The 27714-nt window shown below is 56.3% G+C and overlaps 2 protein-coding genes across 2 annotated transcripts in view; one reads left to right on the top strand and one right to left on the bottom strand.

Moving 5' to 3' along the window:
- Nucleotides 1–27714, top strand: part of LOC138357609 (small ribosomal subunit protein uS12) — a 428441-nt gene that overhangs the window by 214501 nt on the left and 186226 nt on the right. The gene's annotated exons all lie outside the window — the stretch shown is intronic.
- Nucleotides 1–27714, bottom strand: part of LOC138357724 (mucin-22-like) — a 34490-nt gene that overhangs the window by 5907 nt on the left and 869 nt on the right. The window contains exons 2-11 of the mRNA XM_069314717.1: nt 14773–15490; nt 11759–12505; nt 9032–9645; nt 8135–8657; nt 7414–7709; nt 6815–7369; nt 6350–6754; nt 5825–6034; nt 5150–5479; nt 4325–5044 (exon numbers count right to left, since the gene is read on the bottom strand). Of these exons, the coding sequence (XP_069170818.1) occupies nt 4325–5044; nt 5150–5479; nt 5825–6034; nt 6350–6754; nt 6815–7369; nt 7414–7709; nt 8135–8657; nt 9032–9645; nt 11759–12505; nt 14773–15490 (5118 nt within the window). The remainder of the gene's footprint in view (nt 1–4324; nt 5045–5149; nt 5480–5824; nt 6035–6349; nt 6755–6814; nt 7370–7413; nt 7710–8134; nt 8658–9031; nt 9646–11758; nt 12506–14772; nt 15491–27714) is intronic.

Genomic DNA, 27714 nt, shown 5'->3' with positions numbered 1-27714 from the left:
ACTGGAGCCTGTCAGTAAGGTAGGACTGAAGATATTGCAGGGAGTGCCCTCTGACTCCATAATGATGTAATTTAAGAAGAAGGTTTTGGTGGTTGACAGTGTCAAAAGCCTTACGCAGGTCCACAAACAACAGATATATGAACTCATGTTCATCAAGCGCTGTATGTATCAAGTTAATCATACTAATCAGTGCATCGTTAGTGCTGTTTTTGGGTCTGAAGTCTATGCAATAAAATTGCATATTGGCAAGAGCTAAGTATATTGTGTTTGGCTCGATAAGAGTAAAGCTGCTTGTAGATTAGCTTTTCAATTATTTTTGACAAGTTTGGCAGAATTGAAATAGGTCTATAATTGTTGACATCAGTGAGATCACCACATTTGTGGACAGGGGTTACTCCCGCTTTTTTTTTAGAATATCCGGAAAAGTTTGGAGTTCAAGTGATTTGTTGAAGAGCAATGCAATGGCAGGAGCGAGAAATCTGGAGGCTTTTTTGTAAATTAAAGTTGGTATCTCAGCAAGGGCACTAGACTTGGTTTTAAGAAAAAGGATTATGTCATTGTCATCAGTGGAATTAGCGGGAATTAGGTACAGAGACTCTGGATAGTTACCTGTAAGGTAGTCTTTAATATTAGTGAGGGAGGATGGAATATCATGAGCAAGGGATGTGTCAATGGATGAGAAGAACCTATTAATTCAATAGCAGTGTCAGAGGCTGAAAGCACACCATTACCATTGGATAAGAGTATTGGTTTTTTATTCAAAATCTTTTTTGATCCCAATATTTGGGAAATAGTGCTCCAAGCTTTCTTAATATTGCCCTTAATTTGGTTAAATTTTTTTCGTAGTATTTTATTTTGGTTCTCCTAATTATTTTAGTTAGCATTAATGAGTAAGTCTTTGAAACTTGTTTGGAGACAACTCCTAACCTATACTTTGTGGCGAGTAGATTATCCCAATAATATACTCGCTCCAAACGCATTAGCCTAACGAGAGAAGCAAAACTCTTCTTAGTACTAATTATGAAACTCAAACCTTTCCCGCCAACCTTTGGAGAACGGTGAGGTGTTGGCCGAGCATATAAGCCGCAGAGTAGCGAGTAATAACCACCATTTGGTCACCATTTGGTCCGGGAGACATCTCCCGTCACGCAGGGTGCAGTCGCGCCTCCACAGATCTCCAGTATCATTTTTTGATACTGGTGATGGCTCAAAAGGGCCACCACTTACGTGGTGGCCCTTTCATGCCCGTGCCACCTTTTGGGCGGCTTACTCTTCATCAATCATCAATCGAATAATAACCTTTCAGCACCGCTCCTGTGCCAGGTAAGTCCACTACGGGTTCACTATAGCTGGTGCTACTTGCCCCGCTCCTGTGCCAGGTAAGTTACGGGCTCACCATAGTCCGTGCTACTTGGAACTTGTTCCGAGTAGCTGAATCTATAACAACAACAACATAATAACCAGTCTACTTTCAAGTGTGGTCTAGAGCAGACACTTGCGAGATACTGTACCGACTCTCAGTGCGCTCAACTCACACCATTGCTCACCAAGGTATCACCTGCATACTTCTGTATACTCGACTAAATATATATATTCTCTTAGTGTTTGTGTTTATTGTCACCATACTTTACGTAACAATAGAACCGTTACAACTTCTTCTCATAATCATGTTTTTTTATTAATAGATTTAAGTATACCCTTTGTAAGCCATGGATTGTTTAACATTTTAGTTGTGACTTATTTCGTTAGCATAGGACAGTAGGTGTTACAGAGGTTCAGAGTTTTCTGAAAAAATGTTTGCATAGCTAGGTTGATGTTCACTATGTTACGTAATCCAGCCTCCCAGTTGATATTAGCAGCAGCAATAAAGTTGCTTATAGAAGTTTCATTGTGCAGCCTAAAGCTTATCTTCCTTGTCTCTAGAGATGGTTTGTTAATGTTGGTTAGGAGAAATGAGGGGTAATGGTCTGTGGTCCTATCGATGATTATCCCTGAAGTAAGTAGAGAGGTTATGTTAGTCCAGATGTGGTCAAGATCAGAGGCAGTACTATCAGTGATTCTAGTAGGTCTAGTGATTAAGGGTATGAGGAAGCAGGTATTCATACAGTTGAGGAAACTAGCAGCAGGAGGGTTATCAGACTCGCAGAGGTCAGTATTACAATCCCCCGAAATTATTAGTTGGTTTTTGAGCTATTATTAGATTTCTAAGGTTAGAGTTGAATTCAGACACATCAGTGTTAGGAATTCTATAGACTGCTCCCACAGTCAGGACAGACTCGGCACCCTTGACTCTGAAACTGGCAAAGATATACTCCCCACAGTAGTCTCTAGTTCTAATTACTTTTAAGCATGTCAGTTCATGGTGGTAGTAAAGAGCAGTGCCACCACCTCTTTGAATAGGAGGAACTGTGTCATAGCCAACTGTGTCGTGGCCACCAGTGTCGTGGCCACCAGTGTCGTGGCCACCAGTGTCGTGGCCACCAGTGTCGTGGCCACCAGTGTCGTGCCACCAGTGTCGTGGCCACCAGTGTCGTGGCCACCAGTGTCGTGGCCACCAGTGTCGTGCCACCAGTGTCGTGGCCAACAGTGTCGTGGCCACCAGTGTCGTGGCCACCAGTGTCGTGGCCACCAGTGTCGTGGCCACCAGTGTCGTGGCCATCAGTGTCGTGGCGAACTGTGTCGTGGCCACCAGTGTTGTGGCCAACTGTGTCGTGGCCACCAGTGTTGTGGCCAACTGTGTCGTGGCCACCAGTGTCGAGGCCACCAGTGTCGTGGCCACCAGTGTCGTGGCCAACTGTGTCGTGGCCACCAGTGTTGTGCCCACCAGTGTCGTGGCCAACTGTGTCGTGGCCACCAGTGTCGTGGCCAACTGTGTCGTAGCCACCAGTGTTGTGGCCAACTGTGTCGCGGCCACCAGTGTCGAGGCCACCAGTGTCGTGGCCACCAGTGTCGTGGCCACCAGTGTCGTGGCCACCAGTGTCGTGGCCACCAGTGTCGAGGCCACCAGTGTCGTGGCCACCAGTGTCGTGGCCACCAGTGCCGTGGCCACCAGTGTCGTGGCCACCAGTGTCGTGGCCACCAGTGTCGTGGCCACCAGTGTCGTGGCCACCAGTGTCGTGGCCACCAGTGTCGTGGCCACCAGTGTCGTGGCCACCAGTGTCGTGGCCACCAGTGTCGTGGCCACCAGTGTCGTGGCCACCAGTGTCGAGGCCACCAGTGTCGTGGCCACCAGTGTCGTGGCCACCAGTGTCGTGGCCACCAGTGTCGTGGCCAACTGTGTCGTGGCCACCAGTGTCGTGGCCACCAGTGTCGTGGCCACCAGTGTCGTGGCCACCAGTGTCGTGGCCACCAGTGTCGTGGCCACCAGTGTCGTGGCCACCAGTGTCGTGGCCACCAGTGTTGTGGCCACCAGTGTCGTGGGCACCAGTGTCGTGGCCACCAGTGTCGTGGCCACCAGTGTCGTGGACACCAGTGTCGTGGACACCAGTGTCGTGGCCACCAGTGTCGTGGCCACCAGTGTCGTGGCCACCAGTGTCGTGGCCACCAGTGTCGTGGCCACCAGTGTCGTGGCCACCAGTGTCGTAGCCACCAGTGTCGTGGCCACCAGTGTCGTGGCCAACTGTATCGTGGACACCAGTGTCGTGGCCACCAGTGTCGTGGCCACCAGTGTCGTGGCCACCAGTGTCGTGGCCACCAGTGTCGTGGCCACCAGTGTCGTGACCACCAGTGTCGTGGCCACCAGTGTCGTGGCCACCAGTGTCGTGGCCACCAGTGTCGTGACCACCAGTGTCGCGGCCACCAGTGTCGTGGCCACCAGTGTCGTGGCCACCAGTGTCGTGGCCACCAGTGTCGTAGCCACCAGTGTCGTGGCCACCAGTGTCGTGGCCAACTGTATCGTGGACACCAGTGTCGTGGCCACCAGTGTCGTGGCCACCAGTGTCGTGGCCACCAGTGTCGTGGCCACCAGTGTCGTGACCACCAGTGTCGTGGCCACCAGTATCGTGGCCACCAGTGTCGCGGCCACCAGTGTCGTGGCCACCAGTGTCGTGGCCACCAGTGTCGCGGCCACCAGTGTCGTGGCCACCAGTGTCGTGACCACCAGTGTCGTGGCCACCAGTGTCGTGGCCACCAGTGTTGTGGCCACCAGTGTCGTGGCCACCAGTGTCGTGACCACCAGTGTCGTGGCCACCAGTGTCGTGGCCACCAGTGTCGTGGCCACCAGTGTTGTGGCCTATTGTGTCGTGGCCACCAGTGTCGTGGCCACCAGTGTCGTGGCCACCAGTGTCGTGGCCACCAGTGTTGTGGCCTATTGTGTCGTGGCCACCATTGTCGTGGCCACCAGTGTCGTGGCCATCAGTGTCGTGGCCACCAGTGTCGTGGCCACCAGTGTTGTGGCCTATTGTGTCGTAGCCACCAGTGTCGTGGCCACCAGTGTTGTGACCACCAGTGTCGTGGCCACCAGTGTCGTGACCACCAGTGTCGTGGCCACCAGTGTTGTGGCCCATTGTGTCGAGGCCACCAGTGTCGTGGCCACCAGTGTCGTGGCCACCAGTCTCGTGGCCACCAGTGTCGTGGCCACCAGTGTCGTGGCCACCAGTGTTGTGGCCACCAGTGTCGTGGCCACCAGTGTTGTGGCCAACTGTGTAGTGGCCAACTGTGTCGAGGCCACCAGTGTCGTGGCCACCAGTGTTGTGGCCACCTGTGTCGTGGCCACCAGTATTGTGGCCACCAGTGTCGTGGCCACCAGTGTTGTGGCCACCAGTGTCGTGGCCACCAGTGTCGTGACCACCAGTGTCGTGGCCACCAATGTTGTGGCTACCAGTGTCGTGGCCACCAGTGTTGTGGCCACCAGTGTTGTGGCCCATTGTGTCGAGGCCACCAGTGTCGTGGCCACCAGTGTTGTGGCCCATTGTGTCGAGGCCACCAATCTCGTGGCCACCAGTCTCGTGGCCACCAGTGTCGTGGCCACCAGTGTCGTGGCCACCAGTGTCGTGGCCACCAGTGTCGTGGCCACTAGTGTTGTGGCCAACTGTGTAGTGGCCAACTGTGTCGAGGCCACCAGTGTCGTGGCCACCAGTGTCGTGGCCACCAGTGTTGTGGCCACCAGTGTCGTGGCCACCAGTGTCGAGGTCACCAGTGTCGTGGCCACCAGTGTCGTGGCCACCAGTGTCGTGGCCATCAGTGTCGTGGCCACCAGTGTCGTGGCCACCAGTGCCGTGGCCAACTGTGTCGTAGCCACCAGTGTCGTGGCCACCAGTGTTGTGGCCACCAGTGTTGTGGCCAACTGTGTCGTGGCCACCAGTGTCGTGGCCACCAGTGTTGTGGCCACCTGTGCCGTGGCCAACTGTTTCGTGGCCACCAGTGTCGTGGCCACCAGTGTTGTGGCCACCAATGTTGTGGCCAACTGTGTCGAGGCCACCAGTGTCGTGGCCACCAGTGTCGTGGCCACCAGTGTTGTGGCCACCAGTGTCGTGGCCACCTGTGTCGTGGCCACCAGTGTCGTGGCCACCAGTGTTGTGGCCACCAGTGTCGTGGCCACCAGTGTCGTGGCCAACTGTGTCGTGGCCACCAGTGTCATGGCCACCAGTGTTGTGGCCACCAGTGTCGTGGCCACCAGTGTCATGGCCATCAGTGTCGTGGCCACCAGTGTCGTGGCCACCAGTGCCGTGGCCAACTGTGTCGTGGCCACCGGTGTCGTGGCCAACTGTGTCGTGGGCACCAGTGTCGTGGGCACCAGTGTCGTGGCCACCAGTGTCGTGGCCAACTGTGTCGTGGCCACCAGTGTCGTGGCCAAGAGTGTCGTGGCCACCAGTGTCGTGGCAACCAGTGTCGTGGCCACCAGTGTCGTGGCCACCAGTGTCGTGGCCACCAGTGTCGTGGCCAATTGTGTCATGGCCACCAGTGTCGTGGCCACCAGTGTCGTGGCCACCAGTGTCGTGGCCAACTGTGTCGTGGCCACCAATGTTGTGGTCACCAGTGTCGTGGCCACCAGTGTTGTGGCCACCAGTGTCGTGGCCACCAGTGTCGTGGCCAACTGTGTCGTGGCCACCAATGTTGTGGCCACCAGTGTCGTGGCCACCAGTGTCGTGGCCAACTGTGTCGTGGCCACCAATGTTGTGGCCACCAGTGTCGTGGCCACCAGTGTTGTGACCATCAGTGTCGTGGCCACCAGTGTTGTGACCACCAGTGTCGTGGCCACCAGTGTTGTGGCCACCAGTGTCGTGGCCACCAGTGTCGTGGCCACCAGTGTCGTGACCACCAGTGTTGTGGCCACCAGTGTTGTGACCACCAGTTTCGTGGCCACCAGTGTCGTGGCCACCAGTGTTGTGGCCAACTGTGTCGTGGCCACCAGTGTCGTGGCCACCAGTGTCGTGGCCAACTGTGTCGTGGCCACCAGTGTCATGGCCACCAGTGTCTTGGCCACCAGTGTCGTGGCCACCGGTGTCGTGGCCAACTGTGTCGTGGGCACCAGTGTCGTGGCCACCAGTGTCGTGGCCAACTGTGTCGTGGCCAACTGTGCCGTGGCCACAAGTGTCGTGGCCAACTGTGTCGTGGCCACCAGTGTCGTGGCCACCAGTGTCGTGGCCACCAGTGTCGTGGCCACCAGTGTCGTGGGCAACTGTATCGTGGACACCAGTGTCGTGGCCACCAGTGTCGTGGCCACCAGTGTCGTGGCCCACTGTGTCGAGGCCACCAGTGTCGTAGCTACCAGTGTCGTGGCCACCAGTCTCGAGGCCACCAGTGTCGTGGCCAACTGTGTCGTGGCCACCAGTGTCGTGGCCACCAGTGTCGTGGCCACCAATGTCGTGGCCACCAGTGTCGTGGCCACCAGTGTCGAGGCCACCAGTGTCGTGGCCACCAGTGTCGTGGCCCATTGTGTCGAGGCCACCAGTGTCGTGGCCACCAGTGTCGTGGCCACCAGTGTTGTGGCCAACTGTGTTGTGGCCAACTGTGTCGAGGCCACCAGTGTCGTGGCCACCAGTGTCGAGGTCACCAGTGTCGTGGCCATCAGTGTCGTGGCCACCAGTGTCGTGGCCACCAGTGCCGTGGCCAACTGTGTCGTGGCCACCAGTGTCGTGGCCACCAGTGTTGTGGCCACCAGTGTCGTTCCCACCAGTGTTGTGGCCAACAGTGTCGTGGCCACCAGTGTCGTGGCGAACTGTGTCGTGGCCACCAGTGTCATGGCCACCAGTTTCGTGGCCACCAGTGTCGTGGCGACCAGTGTCGTGGCCACCGGTGTCGTGGCCAACTGTGTCGTGGGCACCAGTGTCGTGGCCACCAGTGTCGTGGCCAACTGTGTCGTGGCCACCAGTGTCGTGGCCACCAGTTTCGTGGCCACCAGTGTCGTGGCCACCGGTGTCGTGGCCAACTGTGTCGTGGCAACCAGTGTCGTGGCCAACTGTGTCGTGCCACCAGTGTCGTGGCCACCAGTGTCGTGGCCACCAGTGTCGTGGCCACCAGTGTCGTGGCCACCAGTGTCGGGGCCAACTGTGTCGGGGCCAACTGTGTCGTGGCCAACTGTGTCGTGGCCACCAGTGTCGTGGCCACCTGTGTCGTGGCCACCGGTGTAGTGGCCACCAGTGTCGTGGCCACCAGTGTCGTGGCCAACTGTGTCGTGGCCACCAATGTTGTAACCACCAGTGTCGTGGCCACCAGTGTCGTGGCCACCAGTGTCGTGGCCCACTGTGTCGAGGCCACCAGTGTCGTGGCTACCAGTGTCGTGGCCACCAGTCTCGAGGCCAGCAGCGTCGTGGCCAACTGTGTCGTGGCCACCAGTGTCGTGGCCACCAGTGTCGTGGCCACCAGTGTCGTGGCCACCAATGTCGTGGCCACCAGTGTCGTGGCCACCAGTGTCGAGGCCACCAGTGTCGTGGCCACCAGTGTCGTGGCCACCAGTGTTGTGGTCATCTGTGTTGTGGCCAACTGTGTCGAGGCCACCAGTGTCGTGGCCACCAGTGTCGAGGTCACCAGTGTCGTTACCATCAGTGTCGTGGCCACCAGTGTCGTGGCCACCAGTGCCGTGGCCAACTGTGTCGTGGCCACCAGTGTCGTGGCCACCAGTGTTGTGGCCACCAGTGTCGTTCCCACCAGTGTTGTGGCCAACAGTGTCGTGGCCACCAGTGTCGTGGCGAACTGTGTCGTGGCCACCAGTGTCATGGCCACCAGTGTCGTGGCCACCAGTGTCGTGGCGACCAGTGTCATGGCCACCGGTGTCGTGGCCAACTGTGTCGTGGGCACCAGTGTCGTGGCCACCAGTGTCGTGGCCAACTGTGTCGTGGCCACCAGTGTCGTGGCCACCAGTGTCGTGGCCACCAGTGTCGTGGCCACCGGTGTCGTGGCCAACTGTGTCGTGGCCACCAGTGTCGTGGCCACCAGTGTCGTGGCCAACTGTGTCGTGCCACCAGTGTCGTGGCCACCAGTGTCGTGGCCACCAGTGTCGGGGCCAACTGTGTCGGGGCCAACTGTGTCGGGGCCAACTGTGTCGTGGCCACCAGTGTCGTGGCCACCTGTGTCGTGGCCACCGGTGTAGTGGCCATAAGTGTCGTGGCCACCAGTGTCGTGGCCACCAGTGTCGTGGCCAACTGTGTCGTGGCCACCAATGTTGTGGCCACCAGTGTCGTGGCCACCAGTTTCGTGGCCACCAGTGTCGGGGCCAACTGTGTCGGGGCCAACTGTGTCGTGGCCACCGTGTTGTGACCACCAGTGTCGTGGCCACCAGTGTTGTGACCACCAGTGTTGTGACCACCAGTGTCGTGGCCACCAGTGTTGTGGCCACCAGTGTTGTGACCACCAGTGTTGTGACGACCAGTGTTGTGACCACCAGTGTCGTGGCCACCAGTGTTGTGACCACCAGTGTTGTGACCACCAGTGTCGTGGCCACCAGTGTCGTGGCCACCAGTGTTGTGGCCACCAGTGTTGTGACCACCAGTGTTGTGACCACCAGTGTCGTGGCCACCAGTGTTGTGGCCAACTGTGTCGTGGCCACCAGTGTCGTGGCCACCAGTGTCGTGGCCAACTGTGTCGTGGCCACCAGTGTCATGGCCACCAGTGTCGTGGCCACCAGTGTCGTGGCCATCTGTGTCGTGGCCAACTGTGCCGTGGCCACAAGTGTCGTGGCCACCAGTGTCGTGGCCACCAGTGTTGTGGCCATCTGTGTTGTGGCCAACTGTGTCGAGGCCACCAGTGTTGTGGCCACCAGTGTCGAGGTCACCAGTGTCGTGGCCATCAGTGTCGTGGCCACCAGTGTCGTGGCCACCAGTGCCGTGGCCAACTGTGTCGTGGCCACCAGTGTCGTGGCCACCAGTGTTGTGGCCACCAGTGTCGTTCCCACCAGTGTTGTGGCCAACAGTGTCGTGGCCACTAGTGTCGTGGCGAACTGTGTCGTGGCCACCAGTGTCATGGCCACCAGTGTCGTGGCCACCAGTGTCGTGGCGACCAGTGTCATGGCCACCGGTGTCGTGGCCAACTGTGTCGTGGGCACCAGTGTCGTGGCCACCAGTGTCGTGGCCAACTGTGTCGTGGCCACCAGTGTCGTGGCCACCAGTGTCGTGGCCACCAGTGTCGTGGCCACCGGTGTCGTGGCCAACTGTGTCGTGGCCACCAGTGTCGTGGCCACCAGTGTCGTGGCCAACTGTGTCGTGCCACCTGTGTCGTGGCCACCAGTGTCGTGGCCACCAGTGTCGGGGCCAACTGTGTCGGGGCCAACTGTGTCGTGGCCACCAGTGTCGTGGCCACCTGTGTCGTGGCCACCGGTGTAGTGGCCATAAGTGTCGTGGCCACCAGTGTCGTGGCCACCAGTGTCGTGGCCAACTGTGTCGTGGCCACCAATGTTGTGGCCACCAGTGTCGTGGCCACCGGTGTCGTGGCCAACTGTGTCGTGGCCACCAGTGTCGTGGCCACCAGTGTCGTGGCCAACTGTGTCGTGCCACCAGTGTCGTGGCCACCAGTGTAGTGGCCACCAGTGTCGGGGCCAACTGTGTCGGGGCCAACTGTGTCGTGGCCACCGTGTTGTGACCACCAGTGTCGTGGCCACCAGTGTTGTGACCACCAGTGTTGTGACCACCATTGTCGTGGCCACCAGTGTTGTGGCCACCAGTGTTGTGACCACCAGTGTTGTGACGACCAGTGTTGTGACCACCAGTGTCGTGGCCACCAGTGTTGTGACCACCAGTGTTGTGACCACCAGTGTCGTGGCCACCAGTGTCGTGGCCACCAGTGTTGTGGCCACCAGTGTTGTGACCACCAGTGTTGTGACCACCAGTGTCGTGGCCACCAGTGTTGTGGCCAACTGTGTCGTGGCCACCAGTGTCGTGGCCACCAGTGTCGTGGCCACCAGTGTCGTGGCCAACTGTGTCGTGGCCACCAGTGTCATGGCCACCAGTGTCGTGGCCACCAGTGTCGTGGCCATCTGTGTCGTGGCCAACTGTGCCGTGGCCACAAGTGTCGTGGCCAACTGTGTCGTAGCCACCAGTGTCGTGGCCACCAGTGTCGTGGCCACCAGTGTCGTGGCCACCAGTTCGTGGCCACCAGTGTCGTGGCCAACTGTATCGTGGACACCAGTGTCGTGGCCACCACTGTCGTGGCCACCAGTGTCGTGGCCCACTGTGTCGAGGCCACCAGTGTCCTGGCCACCAGTGTCGTGGCCACCAGTGTCGAGGCCACCAGTGTCGTAGCAAACAGTGTCGTGGCCACCAGTGTCGTGGCCACCAGTGTCGTGGCCACCAGTGTCGTGGCCACCAGTGTCGTGGCCACCAGGGTCGAGGCCACCAGTGTCGTGGCCACCAGTTTCGTGGCCCATTGTGTCGACTCTACCAGTGTCGTGGGCACCAGTGTCGTGGCCACCAGTGTTGTGGCCGACTGTGTAGTGGCCAAATGTGTCGAGGCCACCAGTGTCGTGGCCACCAGTGTCGAGGTCACCAGTGTCGTGGCCACCAGTGTCGTGGCCACCAGTGTCGTGGCCACCAGTGCCGTGGCCAACTGTGTCGTGGCCACCAGTGTCGTGGCCACCAGTGTCGTGGCCACCAGTGTCGTGGCCACCGGTGTTGTGGCCAATTGTGTCGTGGCCACCAGTGTCGTGGCCACCAGTGTCGTGGCCACCAGTGTCGTGGTCACCAGTGTTGTGGCCAACTGTGTCGTGGCCACCAGTGTCGTGGCCACCAGTGTCGTGGCCAACTGTGTCGTGGCCACCAGTGTCATGGCCACCAGTGTCGTGGCCACCAGTGTCGTGGCCACCAGTGTCGTAGCCACCAGTGTTGTGACCACCAGTGTTGTGACCACCAGTGTTATGGCCACCAGTGTCGTGGCCACCAGTGTCGTGGCCACCAGTGTCGTGGCCACCAGTGTCGTGGCCACCAGTGTCGGGGCCAACTATGTCGTGGCCACCAGTGTCGTGGCCACCAGTGTCGTGGCCACCAGTGTTGTGGGCACCAGTGTCGTGGCCACCAGTGTCGTAGCCACCAGTGTCGTGGCCACCAGTGTCGTGGCCAACTGTGTCGTGGCCACCAATGTTGTGGCCACCAGTGTCGTGGCCACCAGTGTTGTGGCCACCAGTGTCATGACCACCAGTGTTGTGACCACCAGTGTCGTGGCCACCAGTGTTGTGACCACCATTGTTGTGACCACCAGTGTCGTGGCCACCAGTGCCGTGGCCACCAGTGTTGTGGCCACCAGTGTTGTGACCACCAGTGTCGTGGCCACCAGTGTTGTGACTACCAGTGTTGTGGCCACCAGTGTCGTGGCCACCAGTGTTGTGGCCAACTGTGTCGTGGCCACCAGTGTCGTGGCCACCAGTGTCTTGGCCAACTGTGTCGTGGCCACCAGTGTCGTGGCCACCAGTGTCGTGGCCACCAGTGTCGTGGCCACCGGTGTCGTGGCCACCAGTGTCGTGGCCACCGGTGTCGTGACTACCAGTGTTGTGGCCACCAGTGTCGTGGCCACCAGTGTTGTGGCCAACTGTGTCGTGGGCACCAGTGTCGTGGCCACCAGTGTCGTGGCCAACTGTGTCGTGGCCAACTGTGCCGTGGCCACCAGTGTCGTGGCCACCAGTGTCGTGGCCAAATGTGTCGTGCCACCAGTGTCGTGGGCACCAGTGTCGTGGCCACCAGTGTCGTGGCCACCAGTGTCGTGGCCACCGGTGTCGTGGCCAACTGTGTCGTGGCCACCAGTGTCGTGGCCACCAGTGTCGTGGCCACCAGTGTCGTGGCCACCAGTGTTGTGGCCAACTGTGTCGTGGCCACTAGTGTCGTGGCCACCAGTGTCGTGGCCAACTGTGTCGTGGCCACCAGTGTCATGGCCACCAGTGTCGTGGCCACCAGTGTCGTGGCCACCAGTGTCGTAGCCACCAGTGTTGTGACCACCAGTGTTGTGACCACCAGTGTTATGGCCACCAATGTCGTGGCCACCAGTGTCGTGGCCACCAGTGTTGTGGCCACCAGTGTCGCGGCCACCAGTGTCGGGGCCAACTGTGTCGGGGCCAACTGTGTCGTGGCCACCAGTGTCGCGGCCACTAGTGTCGTGGCCACCAGTGTCGTGGCCACCAGTGTCGCGGCCACCAGTGTCGTGGCCACCAGTGTCGTGGCCAACTGTGTCGTGGCCACCAGTGTCGTGGCCACCAGTGTCGTGGCCAACTGTGTCGTGGCCACCAATGTTGTGGCCACCAGTGTCGTGGCCACCAGTGTCATGACCACCAGTGTTGTGGCCACCAGTGTCATGACCACCAGTGTTGTGACCACCAGTGTTGTGACCACCAGTGTTGTGACCACCAGTGTTGTGACCGCCAGTGTCGTGACCACCAGTGTTGTGACCACCAGTGTTGTGACCGCCAGTGTCGTGACCACCAGTGTTGTGACCACCAGTGTTGTGACCGCCAGTGTCGTGGCCACCAGTGTCGTGGCCACCAGTGTCGTGGCCACCAGTGGTGTGGCCACCAGTGGTGTGGCCACCAGTGTTGTGACCACCAGTGTTGTGACCACCAGTGTCGTGGCCACCAGTGTCGTGGCCACCAGTGTCGTCAACACCAGTGTCGTGACCGCCAGTGTCGTGACCACCAGCGTTGTGACCACCAGTGTCGTGGCCACCAGTGTTGTGACCACCAGTGTCGTGGCCACCAGTGTCGTGAACACCAGTGTTGTGGCCAACAGTGTTGTGACCACCAGTGTCGTGGCCACCATTGTTGTGACCACCAGTGTCGTGACCACCAGTGTCGTGGCCACCAGTGTCGTGGCCACCAGTGTTGTGGCCACCAGTGTTGTGACCACCAGTGTCGTGGCCACCAGTGTCGTGGCCACCAGTGTCGTGGCCACCAGATTCGTGACCACCAGTGTCGTGGCCACCAGTGTCGTGGCCACCAGTGTTGTGGCCACCAGTGTTGTGACCACCAGTGTCGTGACCACCAGTGTCGTGGCCACCAGTGTCGTGGCCACCAGTGTCGTGGCCACCAGTATTGTGACCACCAGTGTTGTGACCACCAGTGTCGTGGCCACCAGTGTCGTGGCCACCAGTGTCGTGGCCACCAGTGTCGTGGCCACCAGTGTTGTGGCCACCAGTGTTGTGACCACCAGTGTCGTGACCACCAGTGTCGTGGCCACCAGTGTTGTGGGCACCAGTGTTGTGACCACCAGTGTCGTGGCCACCAGTGTCGTGGCCACCAGTGTCGTGGCCACCAGATTCGTGACCACCAGTGTCGTGGCCACCAGTGTCGTGGCCACCAGTGTTGTGGCCACCAGTGTTGTGACCACCAGTGTCGTGACCACCAGTGTCGTGGCCACCAGTGTCGTGGCCACCAGTGTCGTGGCCACCAGTGTTGTGACCACCAGTGTCGTGGCCACCAGTGTCGTGGCCACCAGTGTCGTGGCCACCAGTGTCGTGGCCACCAGTGTTGTGGCCACCAGTGTTGTGACCACCAGTGTCGTGGCCACCAGTGTTGTGGCCACCAGTGTCGTGACCACCAGTGTCGTGGCCACCAGTGTCGTGGCCACCAGTGTCGTTGCCACCAGTGTCGTGACCACCAGTGTCGTGGCCACCAGTGTCGTGGCCACCAGTGTTGTGGCCACCAGTGTTGTGACCACCAGTGTCGTGGCCACCAGTGTCGTGGCCACCAGTGTCGTGACCACCAGTGTCGTGGCCACCATTGTTGTGACCACCAGTGTCGTGACCACCAGTGTCGTGGCCACCAGTGTCGTGGCCACCAGTGTTGTGTCCACCAGTGTTGTGACCGCCAGTGTCGTGACCACCAGTGTTGTGACCACCAGTGTCGTGGCCACCGGTGTTGTGACCACCAGTGTCGTGGCCACCCGTGTCGTGAACACCAGTGTTGTGGCCACCAGTGTTGTGACCACCAGTGTCGTGGCCACCAGTGTTGTGACCACCAGTGTTGTGACCACCAGTGTCGTGGCCACCAGTGTCGTGGCCACCAGTGTTGTGGCCACCAGTGTTGTGACCACCAGTGTCGTGGCCACCAGTGTCGTAGCCACCAGTGTCGTGGCCACCAGTGTCGTGGCCAACTGTGTCGTGGCCACCAATGTTGTGGCCACCAGTGTCGTGGCCACCAGTGTTGTGGCCACCAGTGTCATGACCACCAGTGTTGTGACCACCAGTGTCGTGGCCACCAGTGTTGTGACCACCATTGTTGTGACCACCAGTGTCGTGGCCACCAGTGCCGTGGCCACCAGTGTTGTGGCCACCAGTGTTGTGACCACCAGTGTCGTGGCCACCAGTGTTGTGACTACCAGTGTTGTGGCCACCAGTGTCGTGGCCACCAGTGTTGTGGCCAACTGTGTCGTGGCCACCAGTGTCGTGGCCACCAGTGTCTTGGCCAACTGTGTCGTGGCCACCAGTGTCGTGGCCACCAGTGTCGTGGCCACCAGTGTCGTGGCCACCGGTGTCGTGGCCACCAGTGTCGTGGCCACCGGTGTCGTGACTACCAGTGTTGTGGCCACCAGTGTCGTGGCCACCAGTGTTGTGGCCAACTGTGTCGTGGGCACCAGTGTCGTGGCCACCAGTGTCGTGGCCAACTGTGTCGTGGCCAACTGTGCCGTGGCCACCAGTGTCGTGGCCACCAGTGTCGTGGCCAAATGTGTCGTGCCACCAGTGTCGTGGGCACCAGTGTCGTGGCCACCAGTGTCGTGGCCACCAGTGTCGTGGCCACCGGTGTCGTGGCCAACTGTGTCGTGGCCACCAGTGTCGTGGCCACCAGTGTCGTGGCCACCAGTGTCGTGGCCACCAGTGTTGTGGCCAACTGTGTCGTGGCCACTAGTGTCGTGGCCACCAGTGTCGTGGCCAACTGTGTCGTGGCCACCAGTGTCATGGCCACCAGTGTCGTGGCCACCAGTGTCGTGGCCACCAGTGTCGTAGCCACCAGTGTTGTGACCACCAGTGTTGTGACCACCAGTGTTATGGCCACCAATGTCGTGGCCACCAGTGTCGTGGCCACCAGTGTTGTGGCCACCAGTGTCGCGGCCACCAGTGTCGGGGCCAACTGTGTCGGGGCCAACTGTGTCGTGGCCACCAGTGTCGCGGCCACTAGTGTCGTGGCCACCAGTGTCGTGGCCACCAGTGTCGCGGCCACCAGTGTCGTGGCCACCAGTGTCGTGGCCAACTGTGTCGTGGCCACCAGTGTCGTGGCCACCAGTGTCGTGGCCAACTGTGTCGTGGCCACCAATGTTGTGGCCACCAGTGTCGTGGCCACCAGTGTCATGACCACCAGTGTTGTGGCCACCAGTGTCATGACCACCAGTGTTGTGACCACCAGTGTTGTGACCACCAGTGTTGTGACCACCAGTGTTGTGACCGCCAGTGTCGTGACCACCAGTGTTGTGACCACCAGTGTTGTGACCGCCAGTGTCGTGACCACCAGTGTTGTGACCACCAGTGTTGTGACCGCCAGTGTCGTGGCCACCAGTGTCGTGGCCACCAGTGTCGTGGCCACCAGTGGTGTGGCCACCAGTGGTGTGGCCACCAGTGTTGTGACCACCAGTGTTGTGACCACCAGTGTCGTGGCCACCAGTGTCGTGGCCACCAGTGTCGTCAACACCAGTGTCGTGACCGCCAGTGTCGTGACCACCAGCGTTGTGACCACCAGTGTCGTGGCCACCAGTGTTGTGACCACCAGTGTCGTGGCCACCAGTGTCGTGAACACCAGTGTTGTGGCCAACAGTGTTGTGACCACCAGTGTCGTGGCCACCATTGTTGTGACCACCAGTGTCGTGACCACCAGTGTCGTGGCCACCAGTGTCGTGGCCACCAGTGTTGTGGCCACCAGTGTTGTGACCACCAGTGTCGTGGCCACCAGTGTCGTGGCCACCAGTGTCGTGGCCACCAGATTCGTGACCACCAGTGTCGTGGCCACCAGTGTCGTGGCCACCAGTGTTGTGGCCACCAGTGTTGTGACCACCAGTGTCGTGACCACCAGTGTCGTGGCCACCAGTGTCGTGGCCACCAGTGTCGTGGCCACCAGTATTGTGACCACCAGTGTTGTGACCACCAGTGTCGTGGCCACCAGTGTCGTGGCCACCAGTGTCGTGGCCACCAGTGTCGTGGCCACCAGTGTTGTGGCCACCAGTGTTGTGACCACCAGTGTCGTGACCACCAGTGTCGTGGCCACCAGTGTTGTGGGCACCAGTGTTGTGACCACCAGTGTCGTGGCCACCAGTGTCGTGGCCACCAGTGTCGTGGCCACCAGATTCGTGACCACCAGTGTCGTGGCCACCAGTGTCGTGGCCACCAGTGTTGTGGCCACCAGTGTTGTGACCACCAGTGTCGTGACCACCAGTGTCGTGGCCACCAGTGTCGTGGCCACCAGTGTCGTGGCCACCAGTGTTGTGACCACCAGTGTCGTGGCCACCAGTGTCGTGGCCACCAGTGTCGTGGCCACCAGTATCGTGGCCACCAGTGTTGTGGCCACCAGTGTTGTGACCACCAGTGTCGTGGCCACCAGTGTTGTGGCCACCAGTGTCGTGACCACCAGTGTCGTGGCCACCAGTGTCGTGGCCACCAGTGTCGTTGCCACCAGTGTCGTGACCACCAGTGTCGTGGCCACCAGTGTCGTGGCCACCAGTGTTGTGGCCACCAGTGTTGTGACCACCAGTGTCGTGGCCACCAGTGTCGTGGCCACCAGTGTCGTGACCACCAGTGTCGTGGCCACCATTGTTGTGACCACCAGTGTCGTGACCACCAGTGTCGTGGCCACCAGTGTCGTGGCCACCAGTGTTGTGTCCACCAGTGTTGTGACCGCCAGTGTCGTGACCACCAGTGTTGTGACCACCAGTGTCGTGGCCACCGGTGTTGTGACCACCAGTGTCGTGGCCACCCGTGTCGTGAACACCAGTGTTGTGGCCACCAGTGTTGTGACCACCAGTGTCGTGGCCACCAGTGTTGTGACCACCAGTGTTGTGACCACCAGTGTCGTGGCCACCAGTGTCGTGGCCACCAGTGTTGTGGCCACCAGTGTTGTGACCACCAGTGTCGTGGCCACCAGTGTTGTGACCACCAGTGTTGTGACCACCAGTGTCGTGGCCACCAGTGTCGTGGCCACCAGTGTCGTCGCCACCAGTGTCGTGGCCACCAGTGTTGTGACCACCAGTGTCGTGGCCACCAGTGTTGTGGCCACCAGTGTCGTGACCACCAGTGTTGTGACCACCAGTGTTGTGACAACCAGTGTTATGTGAACCAGTGTCGTGGCCACCAGTGTCGTGGCCAATTGTGTCGTGACCACCAGTGTTGTGACCACCAGTGTTATTTGAACCAGTGTCGTGGCCACCAGTGTCGTGACCACCAGTGTCGTGGCCACCAGTGTCGTGACCACTAGTGTTGTGACCACCAGTGTCGTGACCACCAGTGTCGTGGCCACCAGTGTTGTGGCCACCAGTGTTGTGACCACCAGTGTTATGTGAACCAGTGTCGTGACCACCAGTGTTGTGGCCACCAGTGTTGTGACCACCAGTGTCGTGGCCACCAGTGTTGTGGCCACCAGTGTTGTGACCACCAGTGTTATGTGAACCAGTGTCGTGGCCACCAGTGTCGTGGCCACCAGTGTTGTGACCACCAGTGTCGTGACCACCAGTGTTGTGACCACCAGTGTTGTGACCACCAGTGTCGTGGCCACCAGTGTCGTGGCCAATTGTGTCGTGACCACCAGTGTTGTGACCACCAGTGTTGTGACCACCAGTGTTGTGATCACCAGTTTTGTGGCCACCAGTAATGTGGCCACCAGTGATGTGGCCACCAGTAGTGTGGCCACTAGTGGTGTGGTAACCAGTGATGTGGCCACCAGTGGTGTTGCCATTAGTGGTGTGGCCACCAGTGTCGTGAACACCAGTGGTGTTGCCACCAGTGTCGTGGCCACCAGTGTTATGACCACCAGTGTTGTGACCACCAGTGTTGTGGCCACCTGTGTTGGGACCACCAGTGTCGTGGCCACCAGTGTCGTGGCCACCAGTGGTGTGGCCACCAGTGGTGTGGCCACCACTGGTTTGGCCACCAGTGGTGTGGCCACCAATGGTGTGGCCACCAGTGGTGTGGCCACCAGTGTTGTGACCACCAGTGTCGTGGCCACCAGTGTTGTGGCCACCAGTGTCGTGACCACCAGTGTTGTGACCACCAGTGTTGTGACAACCAGTGTTGTGGCCACCAGTGTCGTGGCCACCAGTGTCGTGGCCAATTGTGTCGTGACCACCAGTGTTGTGACCACCAGTGTTATGTGAACCAGTGTCGTGGCCACCAGTGTCGTGACCACCAGTGTCGTGGCCACCAGTGTCGTGACCACTAGTGTTGTGACCACCAGTGTCGTGACCACCAGTGTCGTGGCCACCAGTGTTGTGGCCACCAGTGTTGTGACCACCAGTGTTATGTGAACCAGTGTCGTGACCACCAGTGTTGTGGCCACCAGTGTTGTGACCACCAGTGTCGTGGCCACCAGTGTTGTGGCCACCAGTGTTGTGACCACCAGTGTTATGTGAACCAGTGTCGTGGCCACCAGTGTCGTGGCCACCAGTGTTGTGACCACCAGTGTCGTGACCACCAGTGTTGTGACCACCAGTGTCGTGGCCACCAGTGTCGTGGCCACCAGTGTCGTGGCCAATTGTGTCGTGACCACCAGTGTTGTGACCACCAGTGTTGTGACCACCAGTGTTGTGATCACCAGTGTTGTGGCCACCAGTAATGTGGCCACCAGTGATGTGGCCACCAGTAGTGTGGCCACTAGTGGTGTGGTAACCAGTGATGTGGCCACCAGTGGTGTTGCCATTAGTGGTGTGGCCACCAGTGTCGTGAACACCAGTGGTGTTGCCACCAGTGTCGTGGCCACCAGTGTTATGACCACCAGTGTTGTGACCACCAGTGTTGTGGCCACCTGTGTTGGGACCACCAGTGTCGTGGCCACCAGTGTCGTGGCCACCAGTGGTGTGGCCACCAGTGGTGTGGCCACCAGTGGTGTGGCCACCAGTGGTGTGGCCACCAATGGTGTGGCCACCAGTGGTGTGGCCACCAGTGTTGTGACCACCAGTGTCGTGGCCACCAGTGTTGTGGCCACCAGTGTCGTGACCACCAGTGTTGTGACCACCAGTGTTGTGACAACCAGTGTTGTGGCCACCAGTGTCGTGGCCACCAGTGTCGTGGCCAATTGTGTCGTGACCACCAGTGTTGTGACCACCAGTGTTATGTGAACCAGTGTCGTGGCCACCAGTGTCGTGACCACCAGTGTCGTGGCCACCAGTGTCGTGACCACTAGTGTTGTGACCACCAGTGTCGTGACCACCAGTGTCGTGGCCACCAGTGTTGTGGCCACCAGTGCTGTGACCACCAGTGTTATGTGAACCAGTGTCGTGACCACCAGTGTTGTGGCCACCAGTGTTGTGACCACCAGTGTCGTGGCCACCAGTGTTGTGGCCACCAGTGTTGTGACCACCAGTGTTATGTGAACCAGTGTCGTGGCCACCAGTGTCGTGGCCACCAGTGTTGTGACCACCAGTGTCGTGACCACCAGTGTTGTGACCACCAGTGTAGTGACCACCAGTGTCGTGGCCACCAGTGTCGTGGCCAATTGTGTCGTGACCACCAGTGTTGTGACCACCAGTGTTGTGACCACCAGTGTTGTGATCACCAGTGTTGTGGCCACCAGTGGTGTGGCCACCAGTGATGTGGCCACCAGTAGTGTGGCCACTAGTGGTGTGGTAACCAGTGATGTGGCCACCAGTGGTGTGGCCATTAGTGGTGTGGCCACCAGTGTCGTGAACACCAGTGGTGTTGCCACCAGTGTCGTGGCCACCAGTGTTATGACCACCAGTGTTGTGACCACCAGTGTTGTGGCCACCTGTGTTGGGACCACCAGTGTCGTGGCCACCAGTGTCGTGGTCACCTGTGGTGTGGCCACCAGTGGTGTGGCCACCAGTGGTGTGGCCACCAGTGGTGTGACCACCAGTGTTGTGGCCACCAGTGTCGTGGCCACCAGTGGTGTGACCACCAGTGTCGTGACCACCAATGGTGTGGCCACCAATGGTGTGGCCACCAGTGGTGTGGCCACCAATGGTGTGGCCACCAGTGGTGTGGCCAGGCGGGCACAGGTGGCAGGCGTGCAGTAATCAGGGACTCAAGACAAGCCTGGTGGTGAGTGAAGCATAAATAAAAGATGTGTAGGGGGGGGGGTGAGTCCCAGGGGGGGGTGAGTCCCAGGGGGGGGGGGTGTGAGTCCCAGGGGGGGGGGGGGGGTGAGTCCCGCCCCGACATCCTGCGTCTTGTTGGTACTCACCCCCCCCCCTGTGGTACTATGGTTCACCTGTTGTTAGTTTATTGTGCACCCTGTACTCATCCTGTGAGTGGTAGTGTGCACCCTGTACTCATCCTGTGTGTGGTAGTGTGCACCCTGTACTCATCCTGTGAGTGGTAGTGTGCACCCTGTACTCATCCTGTGAGTGGTAGTGTGCACCCTGTACTCATCCTGTGAGTGGTAGTGTGCTCTCTGTACTCATCCTGTGTGTGGTAGTGTGCACCCTGTACTCATCCTGTGTGTGGTAGTGTGCTCTCTGTACTCATCCTGTGTGTGGTAGTGTGCACCCTGTACTCATCCTGTGTGTGGTAGTGTGCTCTCTGTACTCATCCTGTGAGTGGTAGTGTGCACCCTGTACTCATCCTGTGTGTGGTAGTGTGCTCTCTGTACTCATCCTGTGTGTGGTAGTGTGCACCCTGTACTCATCCTGTGTGTGGTAGTGTGCACCCTGTACTCATCCTGTGAGTGGTAGTGTGCACCCTGTACTCATCCTGTGAGTGGTAGTGTGCACCCTGTACTCATCCTGTGAGTGGTAGTGTGCACCCTGTACTCATCCTGTGTGGTAGTGTGCTCTCTGTACTCATCCTGTGTGTGGTAGTGTGCTCTCTGTACTCATCCTGTGTGTGGTAGTGTGCACCCTGTACTCATCCTGTGTGTGGTAGTGTAGTGTGCACCCTGTACTCATCCTGTGAGTGGTAGTGTGCTCTCTGTACTCATCCTGTGAGTGGTAGTGTGCACCCTGTACTCATCCTGTGAGTGGTAGTGTGCACCCTGTACTCATCCTGTGTGTGGTAGTGTGCTCTCTGTACTCATCCTGTGTGTGGTAGTGTGCACCCTGTACTCATCCTGTGTGTGGTAGTGTGCACCCTGTACTCATCCTGTGAGTGGTAGTGTGCACCCTGTACTCATCCTGTGTGTGGTAGTGTGCTCTCTGTACTCATCCTGTGTGTGGTAGTGTGCACCCTGTACTCATCCTGTGAGTGGTAGTGTGCACCCTGTACTCATCCTGTGTGTGGTAGTGTAGTGTGCACCCTGTACTCATCCTGTGAGTGGTTGTGTGCACCCTGTACTCATCCTGTGTGTGGTAGTGTGCACCCTGTACTCATCCTGCGTGTGGTAGTGTGCACCCTGTACTCATCCTGTGTGTGGTAGTGTGCACCCTGTACTCATCCTGTGTGTGGTAGTGTGCACCCTGTACTCATCCTGTGTGTGGTAGTGTGCACCCTGTACTCATCCTGTGTGTGGTAGTGTGCACCCAGTACTCACCCTGTGTATGGTAGTGTAGTGTGCACCCAGTACTCACCCTGTACTCATCCTGTTTTTTCCTACCACAGACGTGGCCACACATTTACAATGCTAACCAGCATATATACATTTTCTTCTGTCCTCCATGGACAGTGTTAGAGATGTGTTAAACATATAGTTCAAGGGTTTATTGAACAATCAACTACAGAAGGTGATTCGGTGCTTTTTAAATACTAAGCCAACTTACATACGTAAATACATAGACACAGAGATTTACGTATGCCCTACATAAAGTGTTCGATGTGTCTTTTACATAGCGTCATTAATGTGCATTTACAAAGGTGAAATGTAATTCTGATCAGCTTCCATATATAATTTATATACATACATATACATACATACACACACACACACATACATATACATACATATATATACACACACACACATGCATTCACATACATTTGTCTCTTTTACCCTGACAGGGTGAGATAGCTGATAGAGAAACTAGTGTGCAATTAAGCAATAAATCATTGAAGGTGATGAAGGTGCTTTTACAAGCTCAGGTTATATAGTTACATCATATATATACATTGTATAATTGATATATTACATGGTTAATCTTGGGTACAAGTCCAATATATCATCAAGTGTTCCAGTACTCATATAGTAACTACACAGTTTAGCATACCTTAGCCCAGGAGGGCGAAAGTCAGTCAATATGGGACATTCTACAATATAATGTTCAAGAGAGTGCATGTTTTCTCTTTCACAAAGTTTTTTTTTTTTATTTTTACATGCAAAGCATGCAATTTAAATACAATAAAAACAATACAGAATACATAACAAAGGAAAACAATAGACCACCGGCCAGAAGGGCCGACAGCATAGCACAACAAAACACAAACACGATAAATGCATAGAAAAATACAGCATACATCAAGGCACAAAACATAATACAATGGCAAACTAGCAATCACAGTAACATCACAAATCAAAACCTTCATAAAACAAAACATACATCAAGAGGCATAACAGGAAACATAACAGGACAATCACAATACATTCCAAACAAAACATAAAGAACAAACACGTACAACAGGTAAAGCAATACGAAAACACCAGGTCAAACGTACAGCACAGAAACAATACAGGAATAAAAACACTCACACCAAACCATCCGCCCCGTAACAAACAAAGGGCGAGGCCAAAATAAACAATAATAATAAACAAGCAAACCACACACACCTGAAAACAAAACAGGTACAAACACAACAACATACATGCACTGGCCTGAAGGACCGAGAATAAAACAACAAAGTACATCAAGAAACATAACAAGACACTTCAACACAAAACAAATCAATACAAATTTATACAAAGACACTAAACACCGGCCTGAAGGGCCGACAACAAAAACAATGAAAAATACAACAAAACAACGGTCATGAGAACAAACATAACACCGGCCTGAAGGGCGCACAATAGGTACAACACATTGCAAACAAACCACAGGTCCAAGCACCAAGCACACAGCAAGCACACAGACTACTAAAATTTCTCATACTTATCCGGCCACTCCGCCGCCGGGAATCGAACACAATACGCCTCCCAAAGTAACATGACGTCCTCCGTAACAGCTTCATTACGAACCGTACAAGGATCAGGCATTAACTCCGGCACACCCACAATAAAACACCGAGCCCGTCGAATCCAGATGGAAGAAGGGCACCATGGAACAGGACGCACGCGGTCAACAATGTCAAACCGCAAAGGATGCTCATCATCATGCGACACTCCGGAGGCCAAGACGATAAGGAAAGGCTCCTTCCCACGAGGCCGGGCAATGGGCAGCGCACTGGGAGCCTCCTCGGCTGCCTCACAGGGCCCCGCGTCAACCACCGAACGTTGTGCCTGCTGGGACCCCCCACGCTTGGCATCCTTCTTCAGCACCAGTTTGATGCCTCGGCTCGCACCAGAACCCTCACCACCCACGTCTGTAGGAGCAACCACCTCCCACTGCGTAGAACCTTCTGCAGGAGAAAGAACAGGAGGTAAATCAGACGCACAATCATCGTCAACAGCAGACACATGGACATCAGCCACCACCAGCGTCGTAGAGCACGAAGCACCCGGAATCGCCACATCATCGCCCGAAGCTCCACCTGCGTCGTATTCCTCCACATCAGCCCAAGCAGTAGAAGAACGCCTGGGCACTGGCCGCACATCCTCACAGCCGGAGGCGGACCCAGAACCACGGGCCTCACGAACCAGGCGAACCAACGCCCGTCGCAGTACGGCAGCAGCCTCAACCACATGGGGAACCGGGCCCCACACAACAGGATGCTCCGCAGCCCCCCCAACACCCAGCACAGCTGGAACACCTGGCGAGGGTGCAGGACCAGGCGCAGCAGCAGGAGTCGAGGAAGACGAAGACGACCCGCAGAGACCATCCGGAAGACCCTCGGGAGCAACTGGCACAGCGAAGTGACCAGCGACAGGAGCCACCGGAACACTCGGCGGAGGGACAACAACCACTGGGGGCATGTCTGTGACGCAGGGGGGGCCGCATCAGCAGCGAATGGGACCTGCCCCTCTTCATCTCCGGAATCCACGCCCTGAGGGAGCGGCGGGAAATCTTCTTCCCGAAACAAGTTAACAGGTGTAGCAGGGGCCTCAGAGCACCCGGCAGCCTGATGCCCTAACTGGCCACACCGGAAACAAGTACGGGGCTGCCAGGCATAATACACCCGAACGTAGTAACCCAGCAGCTGGACAGAAGAAGGGATATCCGACCGCAGGCGCATACCTAAGGTACGGATGTTCGTCTGCTTCCCAGCATACTTCCCCGAGGAAAGCGTGTTCACCCGCACACTGATGACAGCACCATACCTCCCGAAGAAGCGCCGGAGAAGGTCTTCAGGGAACTCCAGGGGCGCACCGTGCACACTGACATAAGTCAGGGCATCACTTCGGTCCGAGACCGCAACAGAGCCGACGCCATCCGGCAACTGCAACGAACGCCCTTCGTACCGACGGAGGAAGTCCCGATACTCCTCCTCCCGCACGAACTTGATAATCACCCGGTGGGACGTAACAAGCTCAACTCCATATACAGCCTCCACCGGGACACGAAGCATGTCGCACATCACCAACTCAATGGCCGGATAACCAGCCTTGCACGAGAACTCTAGTCCCATGGAATTCACCCGCAAAACAGGAGGAATTGCAAGGCCCCCCCCCATGTCAAAACTGCCACGTCAGCACGCAGCCAGGCAGGCAACAACACTGGGAGGGCAGTGACGCCCTCACCACCTGGCGACCAAACGGCAAACAACTCCAACAGCCACGGAGGGTCGGTAAGCGTCCTCACTCCATGGCCGCTAGCAGTCGACTCATCAGGACTGGTCAGATCTGTCTCACTTTCACAAAGTTGACACATTGTGTACTCGACATTTGGGTTTTGAGAAAGCTGCCAGGTACGTCTATATCCCAGGCGTATTCTGGCCACTATAACATCACATTGCCGGGTTCTTGTTCTATTAGTCCCCATATGTAAATGTCTCCTCACGATATCTATCATAATATTTAGTGCTGCAACTTTCCGGTCTTTGAGAATTTGTTAGGTCTGTGAGATCTTCATTAGATTTTTCTTTAAATATTCTTTGTCACTGCTAATGAAACACCCATATCAATTTCTACCACTGGTTTTCTACAGGCTGTCTTTGCAAGCATATCAACAGTGGCATGCCTTGAGATGTCAACATGTGATGGTATCCATAGGAATTTAATCTCAAATCTGTTTTCTTTAGCAGCTAAAACATTCATTCGAATATCACTGACTATTTTCTGGGTGTCACTACTATGTGCGTTCAATGCCAGGAGTGAACTCTGCGAGTCACAGTATATAAGTCTACTGCTTTTGTATTTTAAAAATTCAGTGGCAAGGTATATGCCTGCAAGTTCGGTTTGAGTTATACTTGCCCAGTCATTGACGCGCTTCATTGCTGTATGTACGAGAGAAGATTGTTCAAATATATTACATGCACATCCGGTACATCGTCCACCTTCTTCTACAGAGCCGTCGGTATAGCACTGATACACATCGTTACCCATACTCTTGAGTACTTTCAGTGATGCTTTTCAGTGTTAACTGTTTTAATAATGTAGAGTGCACACTATCTTTCTTGGGCGCATTTACAAAATCAACTGATAGATCCCAGTTATCCCATGGAGTAATTGGTTGATTAATCATTAATTGAGTTGGGTACATATTTAATATTTTGATAGAGTAGGCTACCTTGTAGAACCAAAATACATAATCAGATTTCGTTCTTTTTCTATAGACCTCAGGTGAGTGCAGCATATTAGAAAGTTTAGCTTGAAACTTCATGTGTTGTCTAGATCTACTCAATTCCTTCACGCCGAAAACTGTGCTAATAGACAAAATTCTCTCTCTTATGGTAGGTAATTTTAACTCTGCTCTCATATTAACTATTCTCGTGGACTTTGGAGCCCCAGGGATGAGACGCATAGCTTCATTTTGCAAGGTTTCAAGAGATTTCAGCTCTTTGTCAGTATACAGTGTGAGATGTAGAGCATTGTAGTCAATCACAGAGCGTATAAATGATACATAAAACATTCTAGCAAGTCTCACGTTAAGTCCATGATTGACACCAACAAGGACCCGCAAGGGCTTTAATCTCTCCCAAAGTCTCCTCTTGAGAGAAGAAAGGTACCCAGGGTCGTTAATGGGGACACCAAGATATCTGTAAGACTCGCAGTTCTCAAGTGCTCGCCCATCTATATGATAATTGGGTGGCGGAATACCACATGGAATGAGGGTACGAGTTTTCTGTACAGAGATAAGGAGGCCACATTCCTCAGCTCTAGTAGCAAAAGCGTCGAGCAGAACTTGCATTCTAGGCTCGGAGGCAGTCTGTAAACATATATCATCAGCATAACAAATGACAGTGTCTTCATTATTAGTTGGAAGATCTTTAATAAGTTTATGCATCAGAGCGTTGAACAACAAGGAGCTGAGGACCCCTCCTTGTGGAGTTTCCAGTTCAAAGTGTTTGCTCTCTGTGCTTTTAACACCATTAAATAAAACATATGCTGTTCGATTAGACAAATAGCCCTTTATCCATTTCAGTAATTTTCCTTGTATTCCCAGCTCGGCAAGCTGTTCCAGTATGGTTTCTCTGTTTGCTGTATCAAAAGCTGCTGCTAGGTCGATGAAGACTATTTGAGGGGAAGCTTCAATATGTGCGAAGTACTCAGCAAAACAGTGTTGTGTACTGAGCCCAGGCATAAATCCAAACAGTTGGGGTGACAGGTGCCCCTGTATACGATACATGAGGCGGTTAAGAACAATACGTTCAAGCACTTTGCAAAAACGCGATGTTAGAGATATAGGTCTATAATTATCTGAGTGTGGTTTGGGGATGGGAACAATGACACTCTTTGTCCAAGCATCAGGTAATACTCCTTCACGTAAACTCATTCTGTATAACACTAATAGTGGATTACCTGGTACGTGTGAGACTAATCTCAGTAGACTGTAAGTAATACCGTTCTCTCCAGGAGTAGTTGATTTTCCCATCTTTAGTGCATGATTTAATTCCCATTCAGTCACATCATTAAGGTCCGACACATCGATAGCTGTACAGGCAAGATTGATGGTTAGTTGTCTGTTGGGGCGTGTGTCA

Source organism: Procambarus clarkii, chromosome 79 (assembly GCF_040958095.1).
Source record: "Procambarus clarkii isolate CNS0578487 chromosome 79, FALCON_Pclarkii_2.0, whole genome shotgun sequence".
Classification (NCBI taxonomy): Eukaryota; Metazoa; Arthropoda; class Malacostraca; order Decapoda; family Cambaridae; genus Procambarus; species Procambarus clarkii.
The sequence above is the reverse complement of the archived record's forward strand: the minus strand, read 5'-3'. Positions and strand labels throughout refer to the sequence as shown.